The 24,566-nt window shown below is 45.5% G+C and overlaps 1 protein-coding gene across 2 annotated transcripts in view; it reads right to left on the bottom strand.

The window, feature by feature from the left end:
• Positions 1–24,496, bottom strand: part of KLHDC8B (kelch domain containing 8B) — a 69,048-nt gene extending 44,552 nt beyond the window's left edge. The window contains exons 1-2 of one of the 2 annotated variants that reach the window (XM_075574430.1): positions 24,249–24,496; positions 8,729–9,458 (exon numbers count right to left, since the gene is read on the bottom strand). In XM_075574430.1, the coding sequence (XP_075430545.1) occupies positions 8,729–9,119 (391 nt within the window). In that variant the 5' untranslated portion in view covers positions 9,120–9,458; positions 24,249–24,496. Of the gene's footprint in view, positions 1–8,728; positions 9,459–15,301; positions 15,439–24,248 lie in introns of those variants that run through there. The other variant, XM_075574431.1, reaches the window with a different exon arrangement.
• Between the last annotated feature and the right edge of the window lie 70 nt (positions 24,497–24,566).

The following is a 24,566-nucleotide window of genomic DNA, read 5'->3' on the forward strand; positions in this document are numbered from 1 at the left end:
ACAGCAGATGGGGATCTTTCCAGAGTCTCTGAACGAAGCAGTTATCAGACCTAAAAAGCCTTCACTAGACCTGGATTGCATGCCTAATTACAAGTCTGTATCAAACCTTCCTGTCCTAGGGAAGGTTGTTGAAAAATGGTGGCAACCCAACTGGAAACCCGACTATCAACCCGTGATCTTTATGACCCATTCCATTCAGGATTCAGAAGACGGCATAATACAGAAATAACTCTGGTTCGTGTGCTTAATGATCTCCTGGTGACGAGAGACAGAGGTGACTGTTCAATCTTAGTACTCATGGACCTCTCTGCAGCATTTTATACCGTCGACCACGGGATCTTAATGGAGCGCCTGAAGGAATTCTGTGGACTGGGTGGTACAGTTCTCAGCTGGGTCAGATCTTTTCCCACCGGCAAGTCACAGAGAGTATCTTCAGGAATGTACTCCTCTGCACCCATACCCGTCATGTGAAGTGCCACAGGGTTCTATCCTATCTCCTAAGACCTAAGTTGTTCACAGTGTGCATGTTGCCACTAGGTGACATAATTAGACTGTGTGGCCTGAGTTTTTGCACCACGTACCAAGGACCCATTATCATTATAGATATTTGTCTGAGGTCCTAGTGTGGATGAGTGCCAGTCGGTTGTGGTTGAATCCTGATAAGACAGAAGTGCTCCTGGTTGATGCTCACCATCGGAAGAAAACAAGACTGCAGCTAGGTCAACACACTGGCCTTATGTTTGGGGATTCCCAGTTGCTAAACTCTGTCTGTGTGCGGAATCTTACTGTTGTCCTTCATTGTGACTTGGCCCTTTAAACATCAGGTGTCAGCCGTGATCAAATCTTCATTCTTCCACCTAAGGAACATAGCCAGGATTAAGCACTTGATCCCCCAGAGGGTCTTACTACGCTTGTCCATGCCTTTGTGTCCTCACGCCTGGACTACTGCAATGCACTCTACCTGGGTCTTCCGGAAAAAAGATCTGGCGCAGAATGCTGCAGCCCAGTTGTTAACTAACCAGATCTGTTCTTGCTACAAGACACCTGTTCTCTGCTCTCTGCACTGGTTACCTGTAAAATTCAAAGCACTACATGGCCAAGGCCCCAGCTATCCGAGAGAGCTTCTAGTTCCCTACACTCCCCACTGCGATCTGCAGATGAAGGACTCCTAACAGTTCTTAGAACCTCCATGACTTTCTTACGGGCCCGAGCCTCGAGAGGCCCCCTCTCAGGGAATCTAGAAAAACAGACCCAACACCTACAGTACCTGTTACACAGGCATTTAAATAATGAACCACAGCCTGTCCGGCATTTAATAGCTACAGCACCGTCCCATCCTGTATTGTACCTTTCCTTGTGTTTGGTCTCTTTTATAACCTTAAAATGTTTTCTTCTTTTTTCGTTTTTGTAACTGTGAAACGCTTTGAGTTTTGGGAGAAAAGTTCTATATAAATAAAGTTATTATAGATGAAGAAATTAGCAAACAGGCAAATTCCGAGAGAATTAATAATAGATTGTAAGCAACCTATTCGCAGCAGACGTTATATATTTTTTCCCAGCGGGAGCTCGAATCAGGCAGCATGATGTTGATTTTGCCAATATAATTGACTACGCTGTAATGGAAGAACTTCCAAATGTTTGTTTTTTTCGCCCTGCTCTGCGGTGAAACACGCTGTGCAGCGTATGGCTACGGCCCCGCTGTCTGCGCTGCAAGCGCGCCTACCAGGCAGGCGGCGCGTGCAGCCGAGTTCCCCAGTCTGCAGTGAGCTGCAGGGGGAAAGACGGGGGAGGGAGTGACGGGAGCACGGCCATGACGTCACCCGGCAGGTTCACCCTCATTGGCTGAACCGCCGGGGGGGCGTGGCCTAGCGCTCCGCCGCCCCGTGTTAATCTCAATTTTCGGGTCTGCAAGAAAAACTCGCCGGCGGCCACCCCTTGCAGCACGCCCGGCCCCATTGAGAGGCAGCTCTTGTCCCCGCAGCAGCCAGTAGGGACCAAGCCTAAGACTCCTTGGTCCATTGTGATATTTTGTAAAAGAAAAGTATCACCGTAAGTATGTCATTGTTTTAGTACACAGATAAACTCACGTGAAATTCATAGATGTTTTCAGTCTCTTAATCTATTGCAGGGAGGTCCAACTCCAGTCCTCAAGGGCCACCTACCTACAGGTCTGGTTTTCAGGATATCCTTGCTTCAGCTCAGGTGGCTCAATCAGTGGCTCAGTCAAAGACTGAGCCACTGATTGAGTCATCTGTGCTGAAGCAGGGACATCTGTAAAACCTGATCTGTCGGTGGCCCTTGAGGACTGGAATTGACCACCCCTGCTCTGTAGACTCACAGTTTTTATCCTCCATGTACACAGAGAGATGCTAACCTCGCAGGTCCCGAATCAGGGAGGTTTGAGGGTACTGGACGAAGAAAACAGCACTTGAAAGACAAAGTTCTGCCAGCAAACAGTGAGACTCTGTTGAAGTGTTTGGGATCTGCTGATGCTAAAAAAAAAAATCGGTGAGATTGAGTCCAAATCAGTGAGCGCTGACGGTTTCGTGCACACGCGAAAGGCATAGAAGGGAGCGTCAAAACAAGGAGTGCCGCTCGGGCGTGTGCTGGATGCGATCAGTTCATGTTAACCCATTCTATGCCATCTAATGTGTATGGAAAGATGTTTCTGATACTGAAAAAAAAAAAACGATTGGTTTTTCGGTGTACTCTATATCTATGAACGGCCATTTTTAAACCCCAACACTCCAATTTTACATTAGCTGGAAGCTCAGCGTGAATTTAGAGTTTGGATAAACCAAAAGGATATACTGTACGTCTTTTTTATTTTAATTTTTTACCCAAATTACTATGCTACAGTAAGTAATATTTGTTTTACATTTCATTTTTCATTCTTTACAATATATTTGGTTACATATCTATTAGAACAAAACTGTTTCCCCCAAAGAGCAAACAAGAAACAGCACTCAATAGATAATGCAAAGAAAACCTGTATTTAAAAATACAAAGCACACTTAATCCTAATACATATATATATTAGAAATTTGTCTAATTACAGACAGAGCTGTTTTCATTAAACCCTTCCGAGCTTATGGTTCTTCTTCCTAACCTCTTCTCCCTCTCGCCCCCCCATGTAAATACTACAAACGGAAGAAGATTGGATCTAATTTTAATCATTTCCCTCCCTGGTCTCCCGGGAGACGCTATAGCAACATGACCATGCATTCACATGGTATTCCCATGAATACTGCTCGTGTTCTTGCATCCTTGTAGCAGTTATACAGTAGCTGATATTCTATACAGTAACACTCCCTATGATTAGTGACCAGACGTCCCGGTTTAGCCAGGACAGTCCCAGTATTTAGGCCATTGTCCTGACTTCTTTGGCCACTGTCACTGTTTTTATTGACGTTGGCCACACATGCGCGACCAGCACTTGACGGTCGCTCGTGCGCATGCGTGATCGGTGCTAGCCATTAACACATGTGCGAAATTTGGCCCGTTTTTTCCCGGGACATATATGGTAACCCTAATTAGGATCCAAATGAAAACTACCGTGTATCTCTGTCTCAGAGATAGGTGTTGTCCTGATTTGATAAGAAGCATTTGGTGAGCATCTAAAACATGTTATGCCAACAGGATGAATCACATTTTGTTGACCACCGATGTTACGTCCCTCAAATGTCGGAGTAAAATTGAAAAAAAGTGGTGCTGCTCTGATTGATTTCAGTCCTATGTTCTCTCTTCTCATCTCCTCGTTATCCAAGGTACAGTACTTTAAGAATTTCTGGGGATTCTTAAAGATTTAGGAGGTAAATCAGAAAAACCGGAATAGCTAGAGAATTGCCCCAGTGGGTTCGCTCAGGGCAAGTGGGAAGAATAGTACTAGAGTATCCGGAGGCTCAGACTGCAGTGGTACTGTGAGTATTTGTGGGTCCTTAGAGAGGTCACCATTATCTCACTTGAATAATGTCCGCCCTGGTTCTAGCCTAGTAGGCATCTCCTCTGGGATAGCCTTCCTAAACTCCTGAAGCCAGTGCCTCCTTCAGATTCACGCCCAGGAATCACCTATTGGACGAAGTTATTATTGCAGTAAGAAATCTTTGTTCCTGTTGAAGATTCTCCAATGAACACTTTTGCGGTGTCCATTCTTCATCCTCATCCACTCGCTGCTCCAGACCCTGTATGTATGTAAGTATGTCTTTATTTATATAGCACCATTAATGTGCATAGCGCTTCACAGCAGTAATACACGTGACAATCATATAAATAACAAATAATACAAATAACACATGGGAATAAGTGCTTCAGACATAAAAATTTACATTTAGGAAGCGGAGTCCCTGCTCTGAAGAGCTTACAATCTAATTGGTAGGTAGGAAGAACGTACAGAGACAGTAGGAGGGCGTTCTGGTAAGTGTGTCTGCAGGGGGCTAAGCTTTATGTATCAGTTGTTTAGTATTCGCTGCGGAGCTACTCATATGCTTCGTTAAGCAAGTGTGTTTTAAGGTTGGTCTTAAAAGGTGGATAGAGAGGGTGCTAGTCGGGTATTGAGGGGAAGGGCATTCCAGAGGTGCGGGGCAGTCAGTGAGAGAGGTTTAAGGCGGGAGAGGGCTTTAGATACAAAGGGGGTAGAGAGAAGACATCCTTGTGCGGAACGCAAGAGTCGGGATGTTGCATAACGAGAAATTAGGGCTGAGATGTAAGGAGGGGCAGAAGAGTGTAAAGCTTTAAAAGTGAGGAGGATAATTGAGTGACCCTGTAGCAACTTTACCACCTTCCCTGAGAAAACTCCTCACTATAAGAAGCCTATCTGCTAGAAACCCCTTTAGAGTGACCTTCATCACCTATGTCCCCTGGTCCTGGTGGGCCACAAGTGTCTATTAAATTTATTAAAAACGTGTTTAAAAAAAAATGTAAAAGACGGCTTTGCATGTTTGATTTATCTGCCTTAATTTCAATTTGTACAAACGGTGTAAGGATTGCATCTGGCAACTCTTGCTACCTGGAATGCGGAGCGTTTGGAAAAGGTTCATGCCTATTCGTGGATCATGAATCTTTCCCGCTGGGGTCCAGATCGGTCCAGCCAGGGTTTACAACATCTATTTCATTCTGCAGTCACTGCTAAATAAAAAAAAAAGTCTCGCGCAGATAAAACAGTGAAAGCGCCTGCTGGAGCAGCGTCGAACTCTATGATAATTAGCCAGCCCTGGGATGATTTGCTTTCCTGCTCCAGGTAATGAAGCGATCATAAAGAACCTGATTTGGGGATTCCAGCTGAGACCGAAAGAGCTTCATTGCACTTAGCCCCCTATTGAAAAGCACCTGGCCATATGGCCTCGCGATAGATGTGATGCAGAGATAAGGAAAGCAACACGTGACCCTGCACACATTTTACTGAAGCGGACTGAGTTAAATAACAAATACTATTAGGCTGTGTATCCGCTGGCGCTGACCGCGCTCATTTTTGAGAGCGGTGACGTCGTCAGCTCTCCAAACATGAGCGCCGGGTGTCCTCGCTATTTAGGAAGCGCGCGCGGAGGGGTGCATTGCGGGCAAATTGAGCACGCTCTAAAGTTTAAAAAAAATTGTTTACCCAAGCTCCAGGCGTGGGTGAGCGTGTGTCCGCGCATGAGCGCGCGCGCACAGCGTGAGCGTGGATGTGACGATCCACTTTGACTAAGGTAAGCGTGCCAAGCGCAGAGCGCTTAGCGCGCTCAGTGCCAGCGGGGACTCAGCCTTAGCGTTCACACACATAATTCAGCAAACCGAAAGCCTATACTTAGAAAATGGAGGGTTTCAGAGAATTTAGTGTTAGACCTAATTCAGCACTGACACAGATCACGCGTTTAGAGACATCTACAGGTGATCATTTTTGGAGTCTTCATAAATTGTGACTTCCTCCCCCCCCCCCCCCCCTAATTTCTGCTTAAAAAAAAAACAGGACAAAAGTGGTTAAGCTTCATTATCTCTCTTCTCCTGTCACTGTGGTACTATAAGGGATATTTATGCTATCAATAATAAGAATGCAGAACAATTTCATTAGCACAGTCATTAGCGTATGCCATCTGCCTCTCACCATATCTTTGGGTTATTTGATCCTTCTCAAGGCATTTGTTTTGATAACATTTTCAACGTACAGTATGTTGATTTTACTGTGGCAGGCGCTGGCATTTCAGTGTGAGTGTGCAGTCCCGAGTCCCTCATCTATGTAAAATTGCCGACAGATATCACAAAGGACAGCGCTAGACACCAAGGCAGGAGTGCGTGTATATCAGGGCACGACACTGATTACTCATTCCCACTGGCCTGCCCACCCAGCGTGTTCTAATTCATTCTGACATTTGCTTGGAGAAATTCAATCTTGAGGTTGTGTCCCATATCTTCTTCGACATGAAAACGACCAATTGACTTAGTGACTGGGAAGACTCAAGTATAGAAATATGTACAGAAGTGTCTTAATCTCAATGCTTATTGTCTGCAAAAGGAGGATTAGTTAAACATACTGATATTTGCAAATTAGGGTTGACAACTGTCCCGGATTTAGTGGGGCTGTTCCAAATTACTGGTGACATCCTCACTGGAAGTGGTCAAATGTTTTTTTTGGGGGGCGGTGTTTGATCCCTCCTTTCAGGTTCTGTGCTCATTCATAATTCTCCAATTAGCGAATATGTATAAAAACACTTCTACAATGTGGTAGTCTGAAGTTCCTTCTCTATAGGGGGTGTCTGTACGTGACATAAACAGAAGACGTGTTTATAAATATTACTTATCACTAAGGAACTTGTGCACACACAATTTCTTCCTTTATATTTGTGAGAGAATGCCAGAAATGCCTAATTCATTTAACCCAAAAGTAGAGATGGGGGGTGAATTTTTGGGACGAATTTGGACCCGCAGCAGATCGGCCGGTACTTTTGGTCCACGGATTTCAGCGGATCAATGTCAAAAAGGGCGATTCGCGGTTTGCGGGTTTTTACATTATTATATTACCAATACACTCCACGGATTCCGCAGCCCGAGGACGGATTTGTGGAATTCAATCCACAGATTCAGCAATCCATTGGTGGACTGGATTCTACAAATCCATCCAATGGCAGATTAATTTGATTAATCCGCGTGGATTGAAACCGCCCAAATCCATTTGCGGATTTTACACCACAAAACGGATTTTTGGGGGTAATATCAGCGAAAATCCAGGAAACAGTTTTGGGGCAGATTCACCCGTCTCTACTCAAAAGTTACTATTACATATTCCACGTTCCCTTGTTGCTCAGTCCCAGCCCGTTACCTTCTCTTGGAAAAGGGTTAGTCGGCTCAAATCATTTTTTAATCAAAAGATACAACTAAATGACACCTTTGTTCAAAGATCTAGGAACAAAACTGTAACCTTTCACTAATAAATGGCAAACCAGTTTGGAAAGTGGCGCAGGGATTCTGTATGGGTTTGCCATAAACGCGTGGCCAATTCCCTTTCCCTCGCAGCACTCCATAGGGGATTGTAAGACGTAGTGTTACTGATACATTGTGCTACAGTATAGGGGTACATCTGAGCTCAACTCATTCTGTTTGGCTAAATGTGTCGCAATGTTGCAATGAATTAATGAGCATTGTGTTTCATTCCACCCAACAGCGAAGAGGTTAGAGTCTGCGTAGTTGACCCAGTCTCATCCTCTTGGAAGGTTAATAAGACACATGGCTTCCAGCCGAATTATTCTGCCAGTGAAAGAGTCGGGGTCAGCCTAATGTATGTCTTGGGAGCCTCCATAGCAACTATCCATTCTGTTGCCACGGAGACAATGCGATCCTGTTTATCTTCCATATTAATTTGGTACCCTTCACTTTGCTTATGTTATCATTTGATTCTCTTGTTACTGGCAACTTGATAACTTAATAATTAATTGTGAGAAGTTGAAAGAAGCAGTCCCCCCCCCCCATGAAAAACAACTCCTACCAGTATTTATTGTATTCTCTTGTTGTTATTCTTTTGAAAAATTATCCGCCGGAAGCGACAGTGACGGTTACAATTCAGGACCATTAATGGCGCTCAGTAGAGATGGACAATTTTTTGGGGATGGATTCGGATCCGCATTGGGTTGTCTGGTTCCTTTGGTCCACGGATTTCAGCGGGTCAGTGTCAAAAAGGGAGATTCGCGTTTCACAGATTTTTTTTATTATTACTACCAATACACTCCGTGGAATCCGCAACCCGTGGACGGATTTGCAGAACCCAATCCGCGGATTCAGCAACCAGTTGGCGAATTGGATGTTACAAATCCGTCCGTGGGTTGTATCCAATGGTGGATTTTGATGAATCCCCGCGGATTGAAACCGCCCAAATTTATGTTGCACAGCGAAGCGGATTTTGCGGGTAACATCAGTGAAAATCCGGGAATGGATTTCGGCGGATTCGCCCATCTCTAGTGCTGAGCCTTCAGACACCTTATATATGATTAATTTTAATGGGTTATAGGGTGCCTTCTGATTTCTCATTGTTTAGTCAATCTGGGCCCTAGCCACCTATGGCTGTTGTAATGCGTTCTCTGCATGGGTGTCAAGGTTTAAGGACTTAATGAGTTATTTAAAGGATTCTGGAGCCAAAATTACATCCTAATGGGATTATTAATATTAAAAATAAGTGAGGCTGATTCCCAATGCATGAGATTTTCACCAAATGACATGACAGATCATGTAACCAGGAAAACCACTAGTGGTGGCAAAGTCTTACCTTTCTCAATGGCACTGATGCCCATTGATGACTGGCACAGTGGTGTTTTCTTCTCCCACTTTCCCTCATCAGTATTGTATATTTCAACCGATGCCAAGGGGCACTGCTCCGAATTCATACCGCCAATCACCAGGATCTGTTTTCCAAGAGTAACTGCGGCGGCTCCTGCCCTGGCAGTCGGCAAAGTGGGTAACACTGCCCACGTCTGTGAGACCACATCTAGCATTTCTACTGTGTCCAAGGGATGGCCTGTCTTGCTACACCCTCCCATAACAAACAGGTGCCCTTCCTGGTAGGCTGGGGTGCAGTAAACCCGACAGGTGGGCATTGAAGGAAAGACCTCCCAGTAGAGGGACATGATGCCACTGGAGGCCATTATAGAAATAGGCATGGTATATCTGGAGAGACAAATGACTTGGATGATCCGAGCAGAGGCAAAGCTCCCAGCTATGACCAGCTGTAGTTCCCAGGGAGCTAAGAATGGTTCTCAACATCTGTTTCATTCAACAAAACCTCAAGGTAACAAATAGACCTGTTTTTAGCATCTGCTTCGTTTTCTGTCTCCATTTGAATCCTTCGGCTGTAGAAAGCATCATTCACAAAGAACTGTACATGGACAAAGCAGGGACAGAAGCATTTTGCAGGTCATAGAGTATCATTTCCATTCAGCTTGGCTGGGCTGTTGTGCTGTATAGGTGGCAATACCTGCTCTAGTCAGTCCACGTTTTCCCTGGAGATACAAAGAAAGGAACAGGTTGACAAGTAAGGATCTTCAGAATAACATCAAATCATGAGCACCATAGAAGGGTGATTAAATAGACACACTTAGATGGTAAAAAAGCATATTGAGTGTATAGTTTTGGGTTCCTCATAATAAAAGAGATTAAATGATAATAACACGATACATTTAAAAGATTTAATACATTTACATACAGGAAAATTTACCAAAAATGTCAAATTCTTTTGCCTAGTTTGCAGTGTGATTGAAAGGTTTTGTGAATTCTTTGTCCTGGCTTTTTAAACTTCTTTGTGGGCTTTCTGTCCGGTAAAGAGCTCACACAAAGACTATGGATATCTACATATGATAATTCATGCAAATAAAGGCCAGTAAATAACTTTTGTTTTGCACTTGTTTTAGTCCGTCCTCCTCATTTGCACTCTCTATGGCGGCCATCTGAGGATTACTAACAGAAGTACAGTGTCTATATTCTCTACCAGCCGTGGAGAGACAGGGACCAGATGCCCCATTTACTCTCGATGTGAAATACACCACTACAAAACGATCAAGCTGTAAACATTATACTCTGATCTCTTTGAGCCATCAGTCGGTGGCCTTCAAGGTGGTTCCTTCCTGTCATGAGGTTTAAGTGCTTTATTTGGTTTCATGTAGAACTTGCACATGTGAGCTGATGCCGTTCAAATTTGTTGCTGGGTTTTACTGGAGCGTTTAGCCTAAATTGTTTTCATGGTGCATAATTCAAATGACACAAATGTCTCTGCTTCTCTAGCCCTGGTTTCTTGATGAATTATTAAATACCTGCCATGCTCCTTGCTGACTCTCAGCCTATGATCTACCTGGTTTCAGAGTGACTGTGACTAACTTGGGACTGAGACAGACAGAGATATTGATGTGTTCCAAAGCGCGTGAACTGAACCCAACCATCTGGCTGCTTTGAGAACGACACAAGAAAATCCAAAAGTGCAGGGTAAGTGGAGATGGAATTGGGAGAGCTTGGTGAAGCTGATAATGCAGTGGAATTCTGAGTATGTTTATACATCGCTAATCCTCAAAGCACATTCTCCTAAAAAACAACAGACAACTTAAAGTAGTTCTTTCATGCTAGTCTGTAGTTTAGACATATACACTTGACATACATTTAGACTTCTCCATCTATACACTGTCCATTTCACCTTGTCCCACCACACGTGTTGCCCTACACCCTCTATACACAAAAAAGACAATGCTATCAGTGAACTACTGTACCACTTATTCAACATAATGCAACCCATTCCTTGTGCTTTAGCTTACTCCTCTCCCCGTGTAGAGTACATTGCAAGTTTCTGTAAGCAGGTAGCTCCTTATCTAGTGTATCTGTATGTGATAGGATACTTTTACTGATCCATAGTTATAATTATGCATTCTACTGTCATTTCATATTGTTATACAGAATATCCTACCACCGCATCAATAATTGATAATGCTACAGGTATGATGAGCACTTTTATACTACTCCATGCCTACCATATTGATTTCTAGTGCCTGTCTGTAACACTGTAACCCTTAACCACAGCAATCATCAACAAAGGTGCTGTTTCGCTCAGTATTGATTCCTCTGTTAATGTTTGGCTAGGTCAGAGAGCATTGGCATCTGTAATTATTGGTGGAAGACAATAATATGTTCAATAGTCTGTCAGGAGCGGCCAACTCCAGTCCTCCAAAGCCACCAACAGGTCAGGTATTAAGGCTAGCCCAGCTTCAGCACAGGTGGATCAATCAGTGGCTCAGTCGAAGATTGAGCCACCTGTGCTGAAGCAGGGATATCCTTAAAACCTGACCTGTTGGTGGCTCTTGAGGACTGCAGTTGGCTACCCCCGCCTACATCGTTTTTTGATGACTCCTGGCTTTTCTGTACACACCTTTTTGTCACGCGTTGCTCTTGCACCCTGGGGGGCTCGCTCTCTTCCTGCACACCACCTTCTGTCTGCTGGTGTGAATATTAAGCTTCGGTACCAGGTACACATGTTCCCTTGTACAAGCAGATACCATTTTGCAGTGAACTGGTCATCTGAATATGGAATGCTGCTACGGTGTCTCATTCCCTTGCATGTTCCCAGTGCTCTAAACTCCGCCATTACGTGAAACCTGGTTGCCAAGTAGAGCAGCTACCGGTATCCCCTATGGAGATAAGTATCTCCGGGAGCGGGGGGGTCCTCGGAGCTGTAATTAATGGTTCAATCCTATGTTAAAAAAAAAATTTTTTTGTGAAAATCGAAAAAAATAATTTAAATAAATGCTTTGACCATTTTAGAAAGTTCTACGTTCTGTTTGCTCGAACAGCAGAACGTTAGGAAGTCTTATTGAAAATAAATGCCCCTCTATTTACAATAAACGAGCGGCAGCTCTGCAAATAAGAAAAGGAACAATACTCTGAGTTAGTGAATAAAAAGAAAGGGGGGTGGCATTCTGTACCTCCCAATATTATCACACGTCAGCAACCGCATACATGTACAAATAACGTTCTTGACCCCTTCACTCGTCGTTTCTTTTGAAGAGACTAAGCACAGAGGCTATGTGAAGGTTGGAGCTGCAAAATCCATCTTTTTCTTTAGTTCACAAAAGTCACTTTATCACATCACGTTTGTCACTGGGAGCATTTCTTTTCTTTCCTGCTCGTAACCCCTTCGGTGCCAGATGAACCTTCAACACATTGCGGTTGGCCTCTTTGGGTTAAAATGGGTTAAAAAGATCACCTTTTTTTTTTATATAACGGTTTATTTTTCAGCATATTTCGTGGGGTGCAGGAAAAAAAAGGGAATAGGTATAATAGTCATCTTAGTACATTGCAATTTTATACAGGTAAATTATGTAGCAGGGAGGGAGACATCACTGGGGGTAGAGGGTTAGGGGGGTAGGAGAGGGGGGAGGGGGGAGTGGCAGGGCTGGAAAAAGACCACCTTTTAAAGTTCCCCAGCAACACTCATCTCAGGAACCGACAAGCAGTTGGGAGTCTCTTTGGATAAGAGCGTTTTAAGGAAAGGAGCCAGCACTTTGCATGTGATAAAGCATCAATACAAATCATGGATAATTGGACGTGGTAAGGCTTTTCCATCTCATTTGTCTTGAGGAACTCCAAATTAGGAGCTATAACAGCTTAAAAGCCCGGAGATATATTATTTACAAGAGGAGTCCATCAAATATAAATGAGGAATTAGAGATCACAAGGCCCCTACCCAGTGAAATGCTTTCAGTAAACAGCTGGAGAAAGCTGTGCCAAAAAAAGGGAAGAAAACTTCCTGGAACTCTACTTGAGTTCAACATCAGTCTGCAAAACAAGCTGCTGAAAGTAAACGAGTTCATATTGGTGAACAGATTTGCCAAGGATCATTTTAATCCCATTACAAACCCATTGTATTGCTTCCCTCCTATAGGTTATTTAGGAACCTGGAGTTAATTGAGAGGCTCAGCTACACTGTACCCTGCAGTCCCCTTATTTCTTTCTTGATGAGGTTCACTTTCATATCCCCTCCCGTTCAACTGAGCAAAATTTGTATTTGTTGGTGACTTTTATTGTTTGTTGCATTGTTTTTGTTCTGTATTTTTTGATATTTGAGGGTCAGGCTCAGTGACTCATCTTCCTTCACCATGGTCACCTCTTCTAATTAACTTAACATTGCTTAATTGTGTGCTTGAAGTAACACCACCACGGTCTCCTCCTTCTCCTGTACTCTTCTCACCTAGGAAGTTGAAAAGCAAAAATGTCTCAATCCTCCAGGAGAAGGGTAAGACACTATGGTGCGCCCCACACCCCCCCCCCCCCTTAGCTCGTGCGGGTTCGTGTCACGTCACCCGCGAGGGTCATTTGACGCCACGTTCTGCGGCATCACATGACCCCGCTGCGTTGCCATGGTCGCGCTTCCTGAGGCCGGCTGAACCTCGGTAAGTAGAGGTTGCAGAGGCCTTGCGCGGTCCCACGCTATTTCATTTAAATGCATCGGGGGAGAGTGCGGGACGTCTGCAACCGCCCGTGCCCCCCTCCAGAAAAATCTCCCGCCCCCCAGTTTGCGCACCGCTGACATAGCAGACGGCAGTGGTTGGCACTGGCAGAAAATTGCCTAAGATTAGGAAAATGGAGGTCTCTAATTTGGACATATTGTTATAAGGTCTTAGTATGAAGGCAGTATTTGTACCAGAGATATCGGCTGACCTGCTTCAATGTGGCTCAGTGGTCTGTAATAAACCCTTAAGCCAGTTAGACCGGTTTGGTCTGTAATACTAATAATAAGTGCAAGAGCCGGTTGCCTATAGTGTGTAACAGGGTAATTACTCAATGTCCAATACGTAATTGGGTTGCAGATCCCTGCGGCTTCAGTATTGCAAAAATAGCAGCGGTAGTGGGTGTCTCTGATTAAGGTATGTAACCATTCTAAATACAAGGGCGATATTATGCCAGATATACCCACCAGTCTGCTGGCTCCGATGTTGGTAATAAGTACAAGAGCCTGCTGCCTAGTTGCTTGTACTGAAGTGTGTAACAAGGTGTAGTGTGTAACAAGGTGTAGTATGTAACAAGGTGTAGTGTGTAACAAGGTGTAGTGTGTAACAAGGTGTCGTGTGTAAGGTTATGGCTCTATGTCCAATCTTACATTTCTTACATCTGACGCTGATCTCTTCAGGACAGAGGTTACAACACCAAAGACCTGGTGAATTTAACTGATACAAGGGGTAAGGAAAACGGCAACAGGAGTAAAATCTCCTTATAACCACTCCTACAACAATCCCACTAAATGATCCTGTAACTACTCCTAATAACCCCTCCCCTAACTGCTCCGATAACCACTCCCTATAACTCTCCCCCTAACCGATCCTATAACCACTCCCAATAACTGTCCCCTTAACTGATCCTAATAATCACAATAACGCCTCCCCTAACTGCTCCTATAATCCCTCGTCTATCTGACCCTATAACCTTTCCTAATAACCCTTCCTAATAACCCCTCCTATAACCACTCCCAATAACCCCTCCCCTAACTGATCCTATAACTACTCCCTATAACTCTCCCCCTAACTGATCCTGATAATCTCAATAACTCCTCCCCTAACTGACCTTATAACCCCTCCCCTAACTGATCCTATAACCACTCCCAATAACCCCTCCCCTAACTGCTCCTATAACTCCTCCCCTAACTGATCTTATAACTACTCCCAATAAGGCTGCGGTCCCAGTCACCGCCACAGCGCACGGCTCGTCGTGCGCTGTGCTATCAAGCCCCGCCCCCCCCCCCAGTCCGACCGGTCCCAGTCCCTACCTTGTCGCGCACCTTTCCCCAGCGGTGCGCGACAGGTTTTCAGGGAGGCAGGAGAATTTGACCTCGACATCTGCGACGGGGGCGTGGCCACGCCCCCGCCGGCGGTTCAGCCAATAAGGGCGAACCAGCCGCGGGACGTCATGGCCACGCCCCTGCAAACCCACAGCCACGCCTCCTCCCGTCGCAAACCTTCCCTCTCCCCCCAGACCGCAGATCGCGGTGTAGCGCTGTGCACGCGCCCCCCCCCCCCCCTGCCGGGCGCGTGCCACAGTGAAGACTGGGGACTCAGCCTTACTCCTCCCCTAACTGCTCCTCTAACTCCTCCCCTAACTGATCCTATAACCGCTGGCTTAATTACACAAGACCACTGGTACATATCATATATTTACCAAAAGAGACACCATATAAAACGTGGGCTTTCAGTGTCAGCTTAGAGTTATAATGCCTGTGTGTGACCCTTAATACATAGGAACTCCGCCTGCAATCACAGGCTGATAAGAAAGACACAGGAAGAGTGAAAGCTAGAAGTAACACACACAGCCTTACCCCAAAGTCCTGCACAATCCAGTGTAGTGATGTGTAAAGACACAGAGGCTCTCACTGTGGCTACAGCTATGATTCTATATCACAGTTCAATCGTAGCGTTTGAATAGCTGCTTGAGTGGAACACTGACCCCAGGGCCAGCTGTCTGTGAGGTGCAAGTCAGTGCTGACAGCCTTCAGAAGACCCCACAGCGCAAAGAGGCGAAATGGGAACGGAGACCATAGCATGCTGAGGCTGTGCACAATGACATTAGGCTGGGAGGAAATTGCTTCCAATTATCTCTGTGGGACCATGTTTTCAGCACACGATGAGTTGATTTCTTTCCATCTCCTTCTTACCTCCATTAGGAATCTTAAAGCAGCTCAGTTAAAAGGCAAATTAAAAAGTAAAAAGAATTCAGTCCCATTGGACCGGAACGGTATTGATATCAATAGCAATGTTTAAGAGCTGGGCCATTCTGTCAGATGTTTCCTGGCAGTGTATCAAAGGAGAGGAGTTTAGGTAATCAATTAAAACAGAATAAAATGCACAGGATGCTTTCAGTTGCAAAGAGGATTATAGATCCTCAGGGTGTATTTAGGGCTTTCTGCTCGTGATGTGTGTTTGTGTGTGTGTTTCAGAGGAAGACTTTGGTGCTCCCTCCCCATGCCACAGGCTTTAGCTCCTCTGTGAAATCTCCACTAAGCTCCTAGCAGATAAAAACTGGTATTCTAGCTCCGTAGTGCTCAACTCCAGTTCTCAGGACCCTCCAACAGGTCAGGTTTTCAGGAGATCCCTGCTTCGGCACAGGTGAACTGATTGAGCCACCTGTGCTGAAGCTGGGATCTCCTGAAAACCTGACTTGTTGGGGCTGGTGGGGGGTCTTGAGAACTGGAAGTTGAGCACCCCTGTTCTAGATAAGGCCGCATCCATACTGTGCGCGAACAACAGGCCGCACCCCTATGAGGCAGGCCCCCGAGCGTGCGCAATGAAGTGTGACGTCGCGACAGCGTTTCCAGCAGACAAAATCATTCGTTTTTGTCTAACGCTGGACGTTCCCATGAATGTGTCACGAACCTGCTCCTGGCCAGGCTGAAACCGGAGCACTGGCCTTCTCAAATGGCAGCGTGCTTACAGCGGCGAGCCGTGTGTGTGTGGGAGAGGTGAGGGTCCCGTATCAAGTTTCTGTGAGGTAATTAAAGCTTTATCACCCAGAGCCGCTATTTAGTGTCTGATGCCAATGATGCCTCAATGTCCTCACTGGGGGGGGGGGGGGGGGTTACTATTGTTTCAGATGGCACAACAAACACTGCTAACAATAACACAAACCTAATGCATTCAAAACTGTGTGTTTCAGGTGAAATCAAGTGAAAGCACTCAGGTATGTAACACCTTCTAAATAATATTTAAGGTGCTTAGCCGGCAGGAGCAAGTGGTCCTGCACCTCAGCACTCACAGTTCCAGAGTGACCAGCCGCACATTATATAAGTTATGGTGGGTAAAAAAAGGGACAAAAACCCTTCACCGTACAGGGTGATACAAATACAAATCTCACTTGTGAGCACATTCGTATGTCTCAGACAGGTCTGCAACCCTTGCTTTTCACCATTATCGCTTAGCATACAGTGCTTCCACTGCAGCCAGGGATTCTGGGTAATGACATGCAAATGAGCACTCACATTGTCACAGTGCTTCATGGTGACACCTTGACAGTGCGAAGGGCAGGAATCCTCCTGAGCTCGCGTGTGAACACTGTGAATTCGGAGGCAGTTTGCCAACCAGATACAGTAAGGTTATGGCGGTAACAATTCTGAATGTGTGTATCTCAGGGGTAACCAACTGCCTTTTTTTCCAGGATATCCCTGCTTCAGCACATGTGGCTTGATCACTGGCTCAATCAAAGACATCAATGTCTCCTGTGCAGTGTGTTTCTGGGCTCTGCAAATGTCATTTAGAAGACCTAACAATGTGCTTTTTTAAATGTTATTCTTTTTTTTTTTAAATGTGTGCAAGGAGCGAAAAAAGCTGGTGTGGTTTAATCTTACAGGAACGCTGTGCAGAGATAAGCAAGCTGTCAAAATGATACCGCTGTAGATTCAGCCGCGGCGAGCGTGAAGTGATTTTGCGAGTCCCGGACAGCGTTCTTTGACAGCTCTTTCCTGTCACATTTCCAGTTGGCTGAATATCGTATTAAGCAAATGTTCTATTCCTCTTTATTGCCGAAATACCTCCGCACAGCATCCTCACTGGGAAGTAGGTAGAGAAGGTGCAGGCAGCACCGAAGTCACACTATTGACGAGGCAGTGCCACACACTCTAAGTTGTTGAATAGGTACAATTCTGTTGAACCCATAGGGTCGGATATCAACCCCAACCTTCAGCAGTTAGGCGCCAATTCTGGTCTTTTCCATCAACCGTTTGGGGGTTCCTAGATCTTTCTCAGGCTGCGGAGTTCAAGGAATCTGGAATTGTTGTATCCTCAGGTTTTCGGGTTAAAATTGTCTCCCACACCCATATCTTGGATTCCATCATTTGTATCTGCACCTGTAAAGCTTCCTACTTATTTTAAAGAGGCTAAACGGGTGACAAGTGAGGATTTCCCCAATACTATGTATAAGGCTCATCTTTCTCATTGTAAGGCAGTCTCACTCATTGAAAGGCAGTCACGTTTATTGGAAGGCCGTTTCCCTCACTAGAAGTCAGTCACGCTTATTGGAAGTCTGTCTCACTAAATTGAAGTAATTCTCACTCATTGGAAGCCAGTCGCACTCACTGGAAGCCAGTCGCACTCACTGGAAGTCATTCTCACTCACTGGAAGTCATTCTCACTTATTGGAAGTCATTGTTACTCATTGGAAGTAATTCTCACTCATTGGAAGTCATTCACACTCACTAGAAGTCATCCTCACTCACTAAAAGTCATCCTCACTTACTGGAAGTCATTCTTACACATTGGAAGTCATTCTCATTCACTGAAAGTCAATCACGCTTATTGGAAGGCTGTCTCACTAAATTGAAGTCATTCTCACTCATTGGAAGTCATTCTCACTCCAGTCTCACTCACTGGAAGACAGTCTCACTCACTGGAAGTCAGTCTCACTCACTGGAAGTCAGTCTCACTCACTGGAAGTCATTCTCACTCATTGGAAGTCATTCTCACTCACTAGAAGTCAGTTTCACTCATTTGAAGTCAGCTGCATGAATTTTTAATGGTCTGAGACCACAACGAGCGGTGTCTCACTATTTAAAGTTATAACTTTTCAAGTAGCACATAATTCCATTTGATAATCTCTTAGTCAACATATACAATCGGTTAATAGTGAGGGATCTGTATAGTTTGACTATTAATATCAATTAATTTATGAGCATAAGTGACATAACCTGTCTCTACTTTACTGTACCTTCTTTCTCGATGTGACTTTGCACACATGTTCCTTAGACCTCGGACATGGTCAAAAAGACCGTGCAGAGCCGCGCTGAGAGGAAACATTATCCCTATCAGCGCGGCTTTAGACGGCGCTTCCGCATGCTTCCGCAGGCGTGCGGAGGCGTGTGGAAATGCAGGAGACAGGCAAGTTTAAATTTTGCCGCTGAGGGAAGCGCAGGGCCGGTCACGTGACTGCCAGAAGCCAATGGCAGTCCGTGACGTCGGTGGCGCCCTAGCCCCGCATCCCCCGGCCCGCCTCCAGGTCCGCCTCCCGCCCGGCTCCCACCCGGCACACACGCGCTCGCTGACGCTCATGCAGGGACACGAAAAATCTCCTGCTTGAGCAGGAGAGCATGAGCGTCAGCGCTGCCCAGCGCCGCTCCCTGCACCATGTCCCAGGCCTAAGGCTGCTCCAGCCTTTTAGGCCGAGGCCATGCTAGGCGCGCACCTGCAGCAGTGGCGATTTGTTGCCTAGGGGGAAGACCCAGTGGGGTGGCATGGCCGTGACATCACGGAGCCGGTTCGCCCTCATTGGCGGAACCGCTCACGTGACCCGGCCGTCGCGCGACAAAATCAAATTATTTTGTTGCGCGAATTGTCACCCGCCCCCACTCTCTACGGCCGTCCTGATTGAGGCACGGCCATTTGTTCGCACCGGTCGCGCTAAGCATGGACGTGGCCTTAGACATCATGCAACTGCAACGTTCTTGAGAGGTTACTCCTTAAATTGCAATAGTGGGTCACTAGCGCACTGGAAGTGGGGTGCTACTGCGCAGAAACTCCTGTTGAGTTAAATGGGCGTTCCCTTGTGATAGCGACTAACCCCCTAAGTGTCACCTTCAGTTTCTCCTATTTCAGAGATTGCCTTCAAGGCTACACCTGCAGCTGGGGGGGCTCAACTCCAGTCCTCGAGACCCCCCAACAGGTCGGGTTTCCAGAATAGCCCTGCTTCAGCAAAGGTGGCTCAATCCGTTCCTGCTTCAGCACAGGTGGCTCAGTCTTTGACTGAGCCAATGATTGAGCCACCTGTGCTGAAGCAGGGATATCCTTAAAATCTGACCTGTTGGGGGTTCTTGAGGACTAGAGTTAACCACCACTGCTGTACAGCACATCATGCAGCTAAACCCGAGCCAGGAAATACAGGGCCGGCACACACCCAAGCACTTTTCAGTTTGGTTGCTTGCTTGCTCTGTATTGTAATGCTGCAGGCTGCAAACCAGACACAATAAAGTTATCATCAGAGATGCACATTTTCTATTCTTTTAAGAATGTTACTTTTTATCCGAACTACTAACAAAGCTTCATCTCTTCAATATCACAAGTAAATGGGAACAGCAAATGCAGCCCTGATTTTACTCCAATGACTAAATCCTGGATTCATAATAACTCTTCCCTCCCGACTGGCGAACATGTAATATCATAAAGACACATAGGAGCGGAGCTAAATTCCCCCCACACTTCCACGTGCCGAGCGAGAGTGGCTGCGGAGAGAGGAGAAATATCTCATGCAGTGTGCTGTGGCTGAAGAAAAAAGAAGGCAATATGAACAAATAACAGATGTCACCAAAATAATGTATACCAAACCTAAGCTTTTTAGGGTAAGGGGTCCGATTAGGGGTTTTAGGCTAAAGGGTTAAGATTAGGGGTTTAGGGTAAGGGGTCAGATTAGGGGGTTTAGGGTAAGGGGTCAGATTAGGGGGTTTAGGGTAAGGGGTCAGATTAGGGGGTTTAGGGTAAGGGGTCAGATTAGGGGGTTTAGGGTAAGGGGTCAGATTAGGGGGTCTAGGGTAAGTGTCCGGTTAGGGGTTTTAGGGTATGGGGTCCGATTAGGGTTAGGGGTTAAGATTAGGGGTTTTAGGGTATGGGATACGATTACGGCTTTTAGGGTAAGGGGTCCGATTAGGGGTTTTACGGTAAGGGTTTTAGGGCAAGGGGTAAGGTTAGGGGATTACTTTTGCGGATAAATATCCGGTGGCTAAATTTCCTGGCGGGAGCTGATTGGCAGCTGTGAGATGCCAGCGGCTTAATGCACTAGACACCATCAGGTGACCCTTGTCAATCATTTTTGAGGAGCCACTATACACCAGTGACACATTCAGCATTCCTGCCACACCTGCCTCTGCACTTGCCTTGTCTCATACATCAGCCCAGGACTCTCTACTTGCCTCCTGATGTTCATTATGAGCAGCACATGCCACTATGAACAAGACTCATTTTCCAAGCAGTGTTTGCCAGGGCTCTTTATCCAGGGAGACACGGGGACCTCTGTATTAGACAAGTTCCGTTAACAATATGAAGCCTATTGATCCACCATCTTCACTGCCAGAAGTGCCTATAACCCAGTGCAAAGCCGCTCAGCAAAAGGGTCACCTAATATTCCACTTGTTTCAAATTGTTTCAGTTTCACCATTAACAATAGACAGAATAGATACCACCTTACGAGTTATTGTGGGGATGTTATCAAATATGAACAGAAGTAATAGCAAGAACCACTAAGAATGATACCGTAATGATAAAGTAATTTCCCCTATTTCTCAATATAACAATCCTTGTCTTTTGACACAAGGCAATAATTAGATTGTAAGCTCTTCGGAGCAGGGACTCCTTTTCCTAAATGTTACTTTTAAGTCTGAAGCACTTCTTCCCTTTGTGCTATTTATATCTTATTATTTATATGACTGTAACTATGACTGCTGTGAAGCGCTGTGTACATTAATGGCGCTATACGAATAAAGACATACATACATACAATAAGCATTAAGGAAGGTAAAATCAACACTACTTTTTACATTGAGTTAATTTAGTACAAAATAGTTTAGTTTTTGACATTTGATAGACAAGCCTACACAGAACGTAAATGTAATTTAGCTCCTTATAGTCTGGATATAGTGCAAACGTTGTTTTACTGTGGTGTGAAAATGTATTTTTAACTCCTTCAGGGGTCTCCTTTTCTTTTAAAAACTATGCAAATATAGCTGTTAACGCTCTATGCTATAAAAGAAAATGGATGTAGCAAGGCAAGTGTAAGCATTGCGTCAATGTACCTAGGTCTGTGCTCCTTCTTTAGTGCTAACGGGGTTAACGTTGTGATTTGGGGAGTGGCAATAGGAGGCATTACATGACGCACAGATTATAATGAGCTGTAATAAACTCTGCGTCTTTGTGCATCACTTTTTTTATTGTGTCTGTGTATTTGCGCCCAAACGGTGTTAACCTTTCTGGCTAACAATGTGCGTAACATGTAGAAACCCTTTCTTACATTGGACGCACACGCAAGCAGAAAATAAAGCAATGCGTGTAAACAAACTTCTCTGCGCACTCTGGATACATCTTAAAACCTACTCGTGCTAAATGATACTGCTATAAGTGAGAGAACACAGGGGAGGCCAACTCAGTCCTCAAGAGCTAGCAACAGGTCAGCTTTTCAGGATATCTCTGCTTCAGCACAGGGGGCTCAGATTGAGCCATTGATTGAGCCATTGATTGAGCCACCTGTGCTGAAGCAGGGATATCCTGAAAATCTAACCCGTTGCTAGCTCTTAAGGACTGGAGTTGGCCAACCCCTGATGTAACACCTCACTTTTACCATTTAGATAAGCTTAGCTTACATGTGGCTGAAGGAGTTTTTCGATACAGCAGCCTTGCCATAACGCCGCAACATTTGGGACTAGAAGTTTCCGGGCCTAAACTAGGGGGGGAGGGGGTGGTTGTGTGTGTGTGTGTGTGTGTGTGTGTTTGTATTGAATTGCTTTCTTAAAGGAGCAATCCAAGCCATTTTTTTTATTTTCTTCATTTTTAATATAGGGTTGAAGCAGGGGGTCTCTAGAGCTGAACCCCGTTAATTTCAGCTCCGGGGACCCCCTGCTTCCAGAGATACAAACCTCCAAAGGGGATGCCGGTATCTCTGCAAAGTTTAAAGCTCGCGCGTCACACGGGCGAATAGAAACCTGATGATGTCACGGCTTCCTATTGGCCCGCAGAGCGCGGTAGCTTTGAACAGCGGCAATTGTGTGATCCCTGTTAGCACCGCCAGAGCAGCTACAGACACCCACTGCGGAGTTAAGTATCACGAGAAGCAGGGGATCCCCAGAGCTGAAATGAATAGGTTTAGGCTCCAGAGACCCCCTGCTTCAATCCTACGTTTAATAAAAACAATCATGCTCTTGTATTGCCGCTTGAACCCCTATGTTGCCAGAGGAAACTGCAGGACAGCTCAAAAGAATTAAAGATGCATTTTCCACCTGTGCATTCTAAATCCAATATACCTAGGGATTGTCCACCTGTTTGCGTCAGCTTTGGCGTTGGTGCGAGGTTTTAGCAGAAATTTAGGAGGAGTTAAGTGACACTCATCTTACAGAAAAGTATGACGGGTCTGGCCTTACAAGGTGTCCAAAAGCGGAGTTACAGTAGCACATACAGATCGGACGCATCTCGTTACCTTCCGCAGACATGCAAGGGAACTTCTTCCAGGCAGCAAGTCTAAAAATGAATTCTCCTACATAAATGGGGGAGCTGGATTCATTTTGATATATCTATCTGCAGTTTTGATACAATGTACCCTGTCTGCATTCATTAAGCTTCCCCAGCCATTAGTGTGTACACTTACAGCACTAACTGCGGGGGGTTTCCCTAGCTATGTACTTCTATGTTATAGATTTTCAAGGTCACCTATTGTATATAACCAAAGCAGACTTTTGCTTTGGTGTTACACTGTCTGTGCACTCACATGCCTTTACACTGCCCCCCTCTCCCCCAAGATGGGGGTAAAGGAATGGCCTTTTGGTTAGGACACTGAGCTCTGAAGTGGAAGAACTCAGTCCAAAACCCAGTGCCAACCTCATGTGACCTTGGGCAAGTCCTGTTAACTCTTTGTATCAAATACAGCAAATACATTGTAAGTTCTTTGGAACCTGGATACTTTCTGCCTGTGCAGCCTTCTAGCACAGGGTGTGCGCAAACTGGGGGGTGCAACATTTTCTGGGGGGCAGCCATTACAGAGGCCCCACGCTCTTCCCCACAACATTTCAAAAAAATGCCGGGGGAGTGCGCGAGGCCTCTGTATGTCTCTTACTTTTTCTCCGGCTGCTTCTGGCGACACATCGCCATGACAATGCGTGGTCAAATGATGTTGTGGGGTCAAAGGGCAACGCATTGCCATGGCAACGCAATATCACATGGCGTTGTGACGTCAAATGACGCCGCCAATGCCAGAGAAAAGGTAAGGGAGTGGGGCGCAAACAGAGCGGGGGGGGGGGGGGGAGAGCAGGCAGGGGGGGGCGCAAATAGAAAAGTTTGTGCAGCCCTGTTATAGCAGACACTATAAGAATAAACTTAGATTGTAAGCTCTTTAGGACAGGAATTTCGAGCTGCCCATGTCTATTTTCTATGCCTGGCGCTCTTACCTGCATGCTATTTCTGCAAAGCTCTGAGTACATTGCTGGTGTAATCCAAATGACAAGACGCAGATAAATGATTGTGTGTGCTTCGCCATTACAAAAAAATAATATATATAATAATTTATATATATATATATAAAATAATCACCTTGAGGAGTATCCAGCTTCTGCTTCCTAGGACTTTGTGTCTTCAGTTGGAGAAAGGGAACTTCTTCTAACACCAGAAGGGACCACGATGTCCTGATGGCTTCAGTTTAAATCCCAGAGAAGATGCTCCGGTGCTTGTCAGGAAAGTGCCAGCCCTGTAAACCGACCCCATGAAAGGCATTGGAGACTCCTGCATGCTCTGCTTTCTCTTGCCTTTAACATTTCATCTAGCTCTCCGTCCCTCCTACTTCTCCCCCCTCTTTTCCCCTCCTCTCGCTCTCTCTCTCTCACCAGTCTCTGCTTTGCTTTTTTTTGGTAG

This window comes from Ascaphus truei, chromosome 17 (genome assembly GCF_040206685.1).
Source record: "Ascaphus truei isolate aAscTru1 chromosome 17, aAscTru1.hap1, whole genome shotgun sequence".
Taxonomy (NCBI): Eukaryota; Metazoa; Chordata; class Amphibia; order Anura; family Ascaphidae; genus Ascaphus; species Ascaphus truei.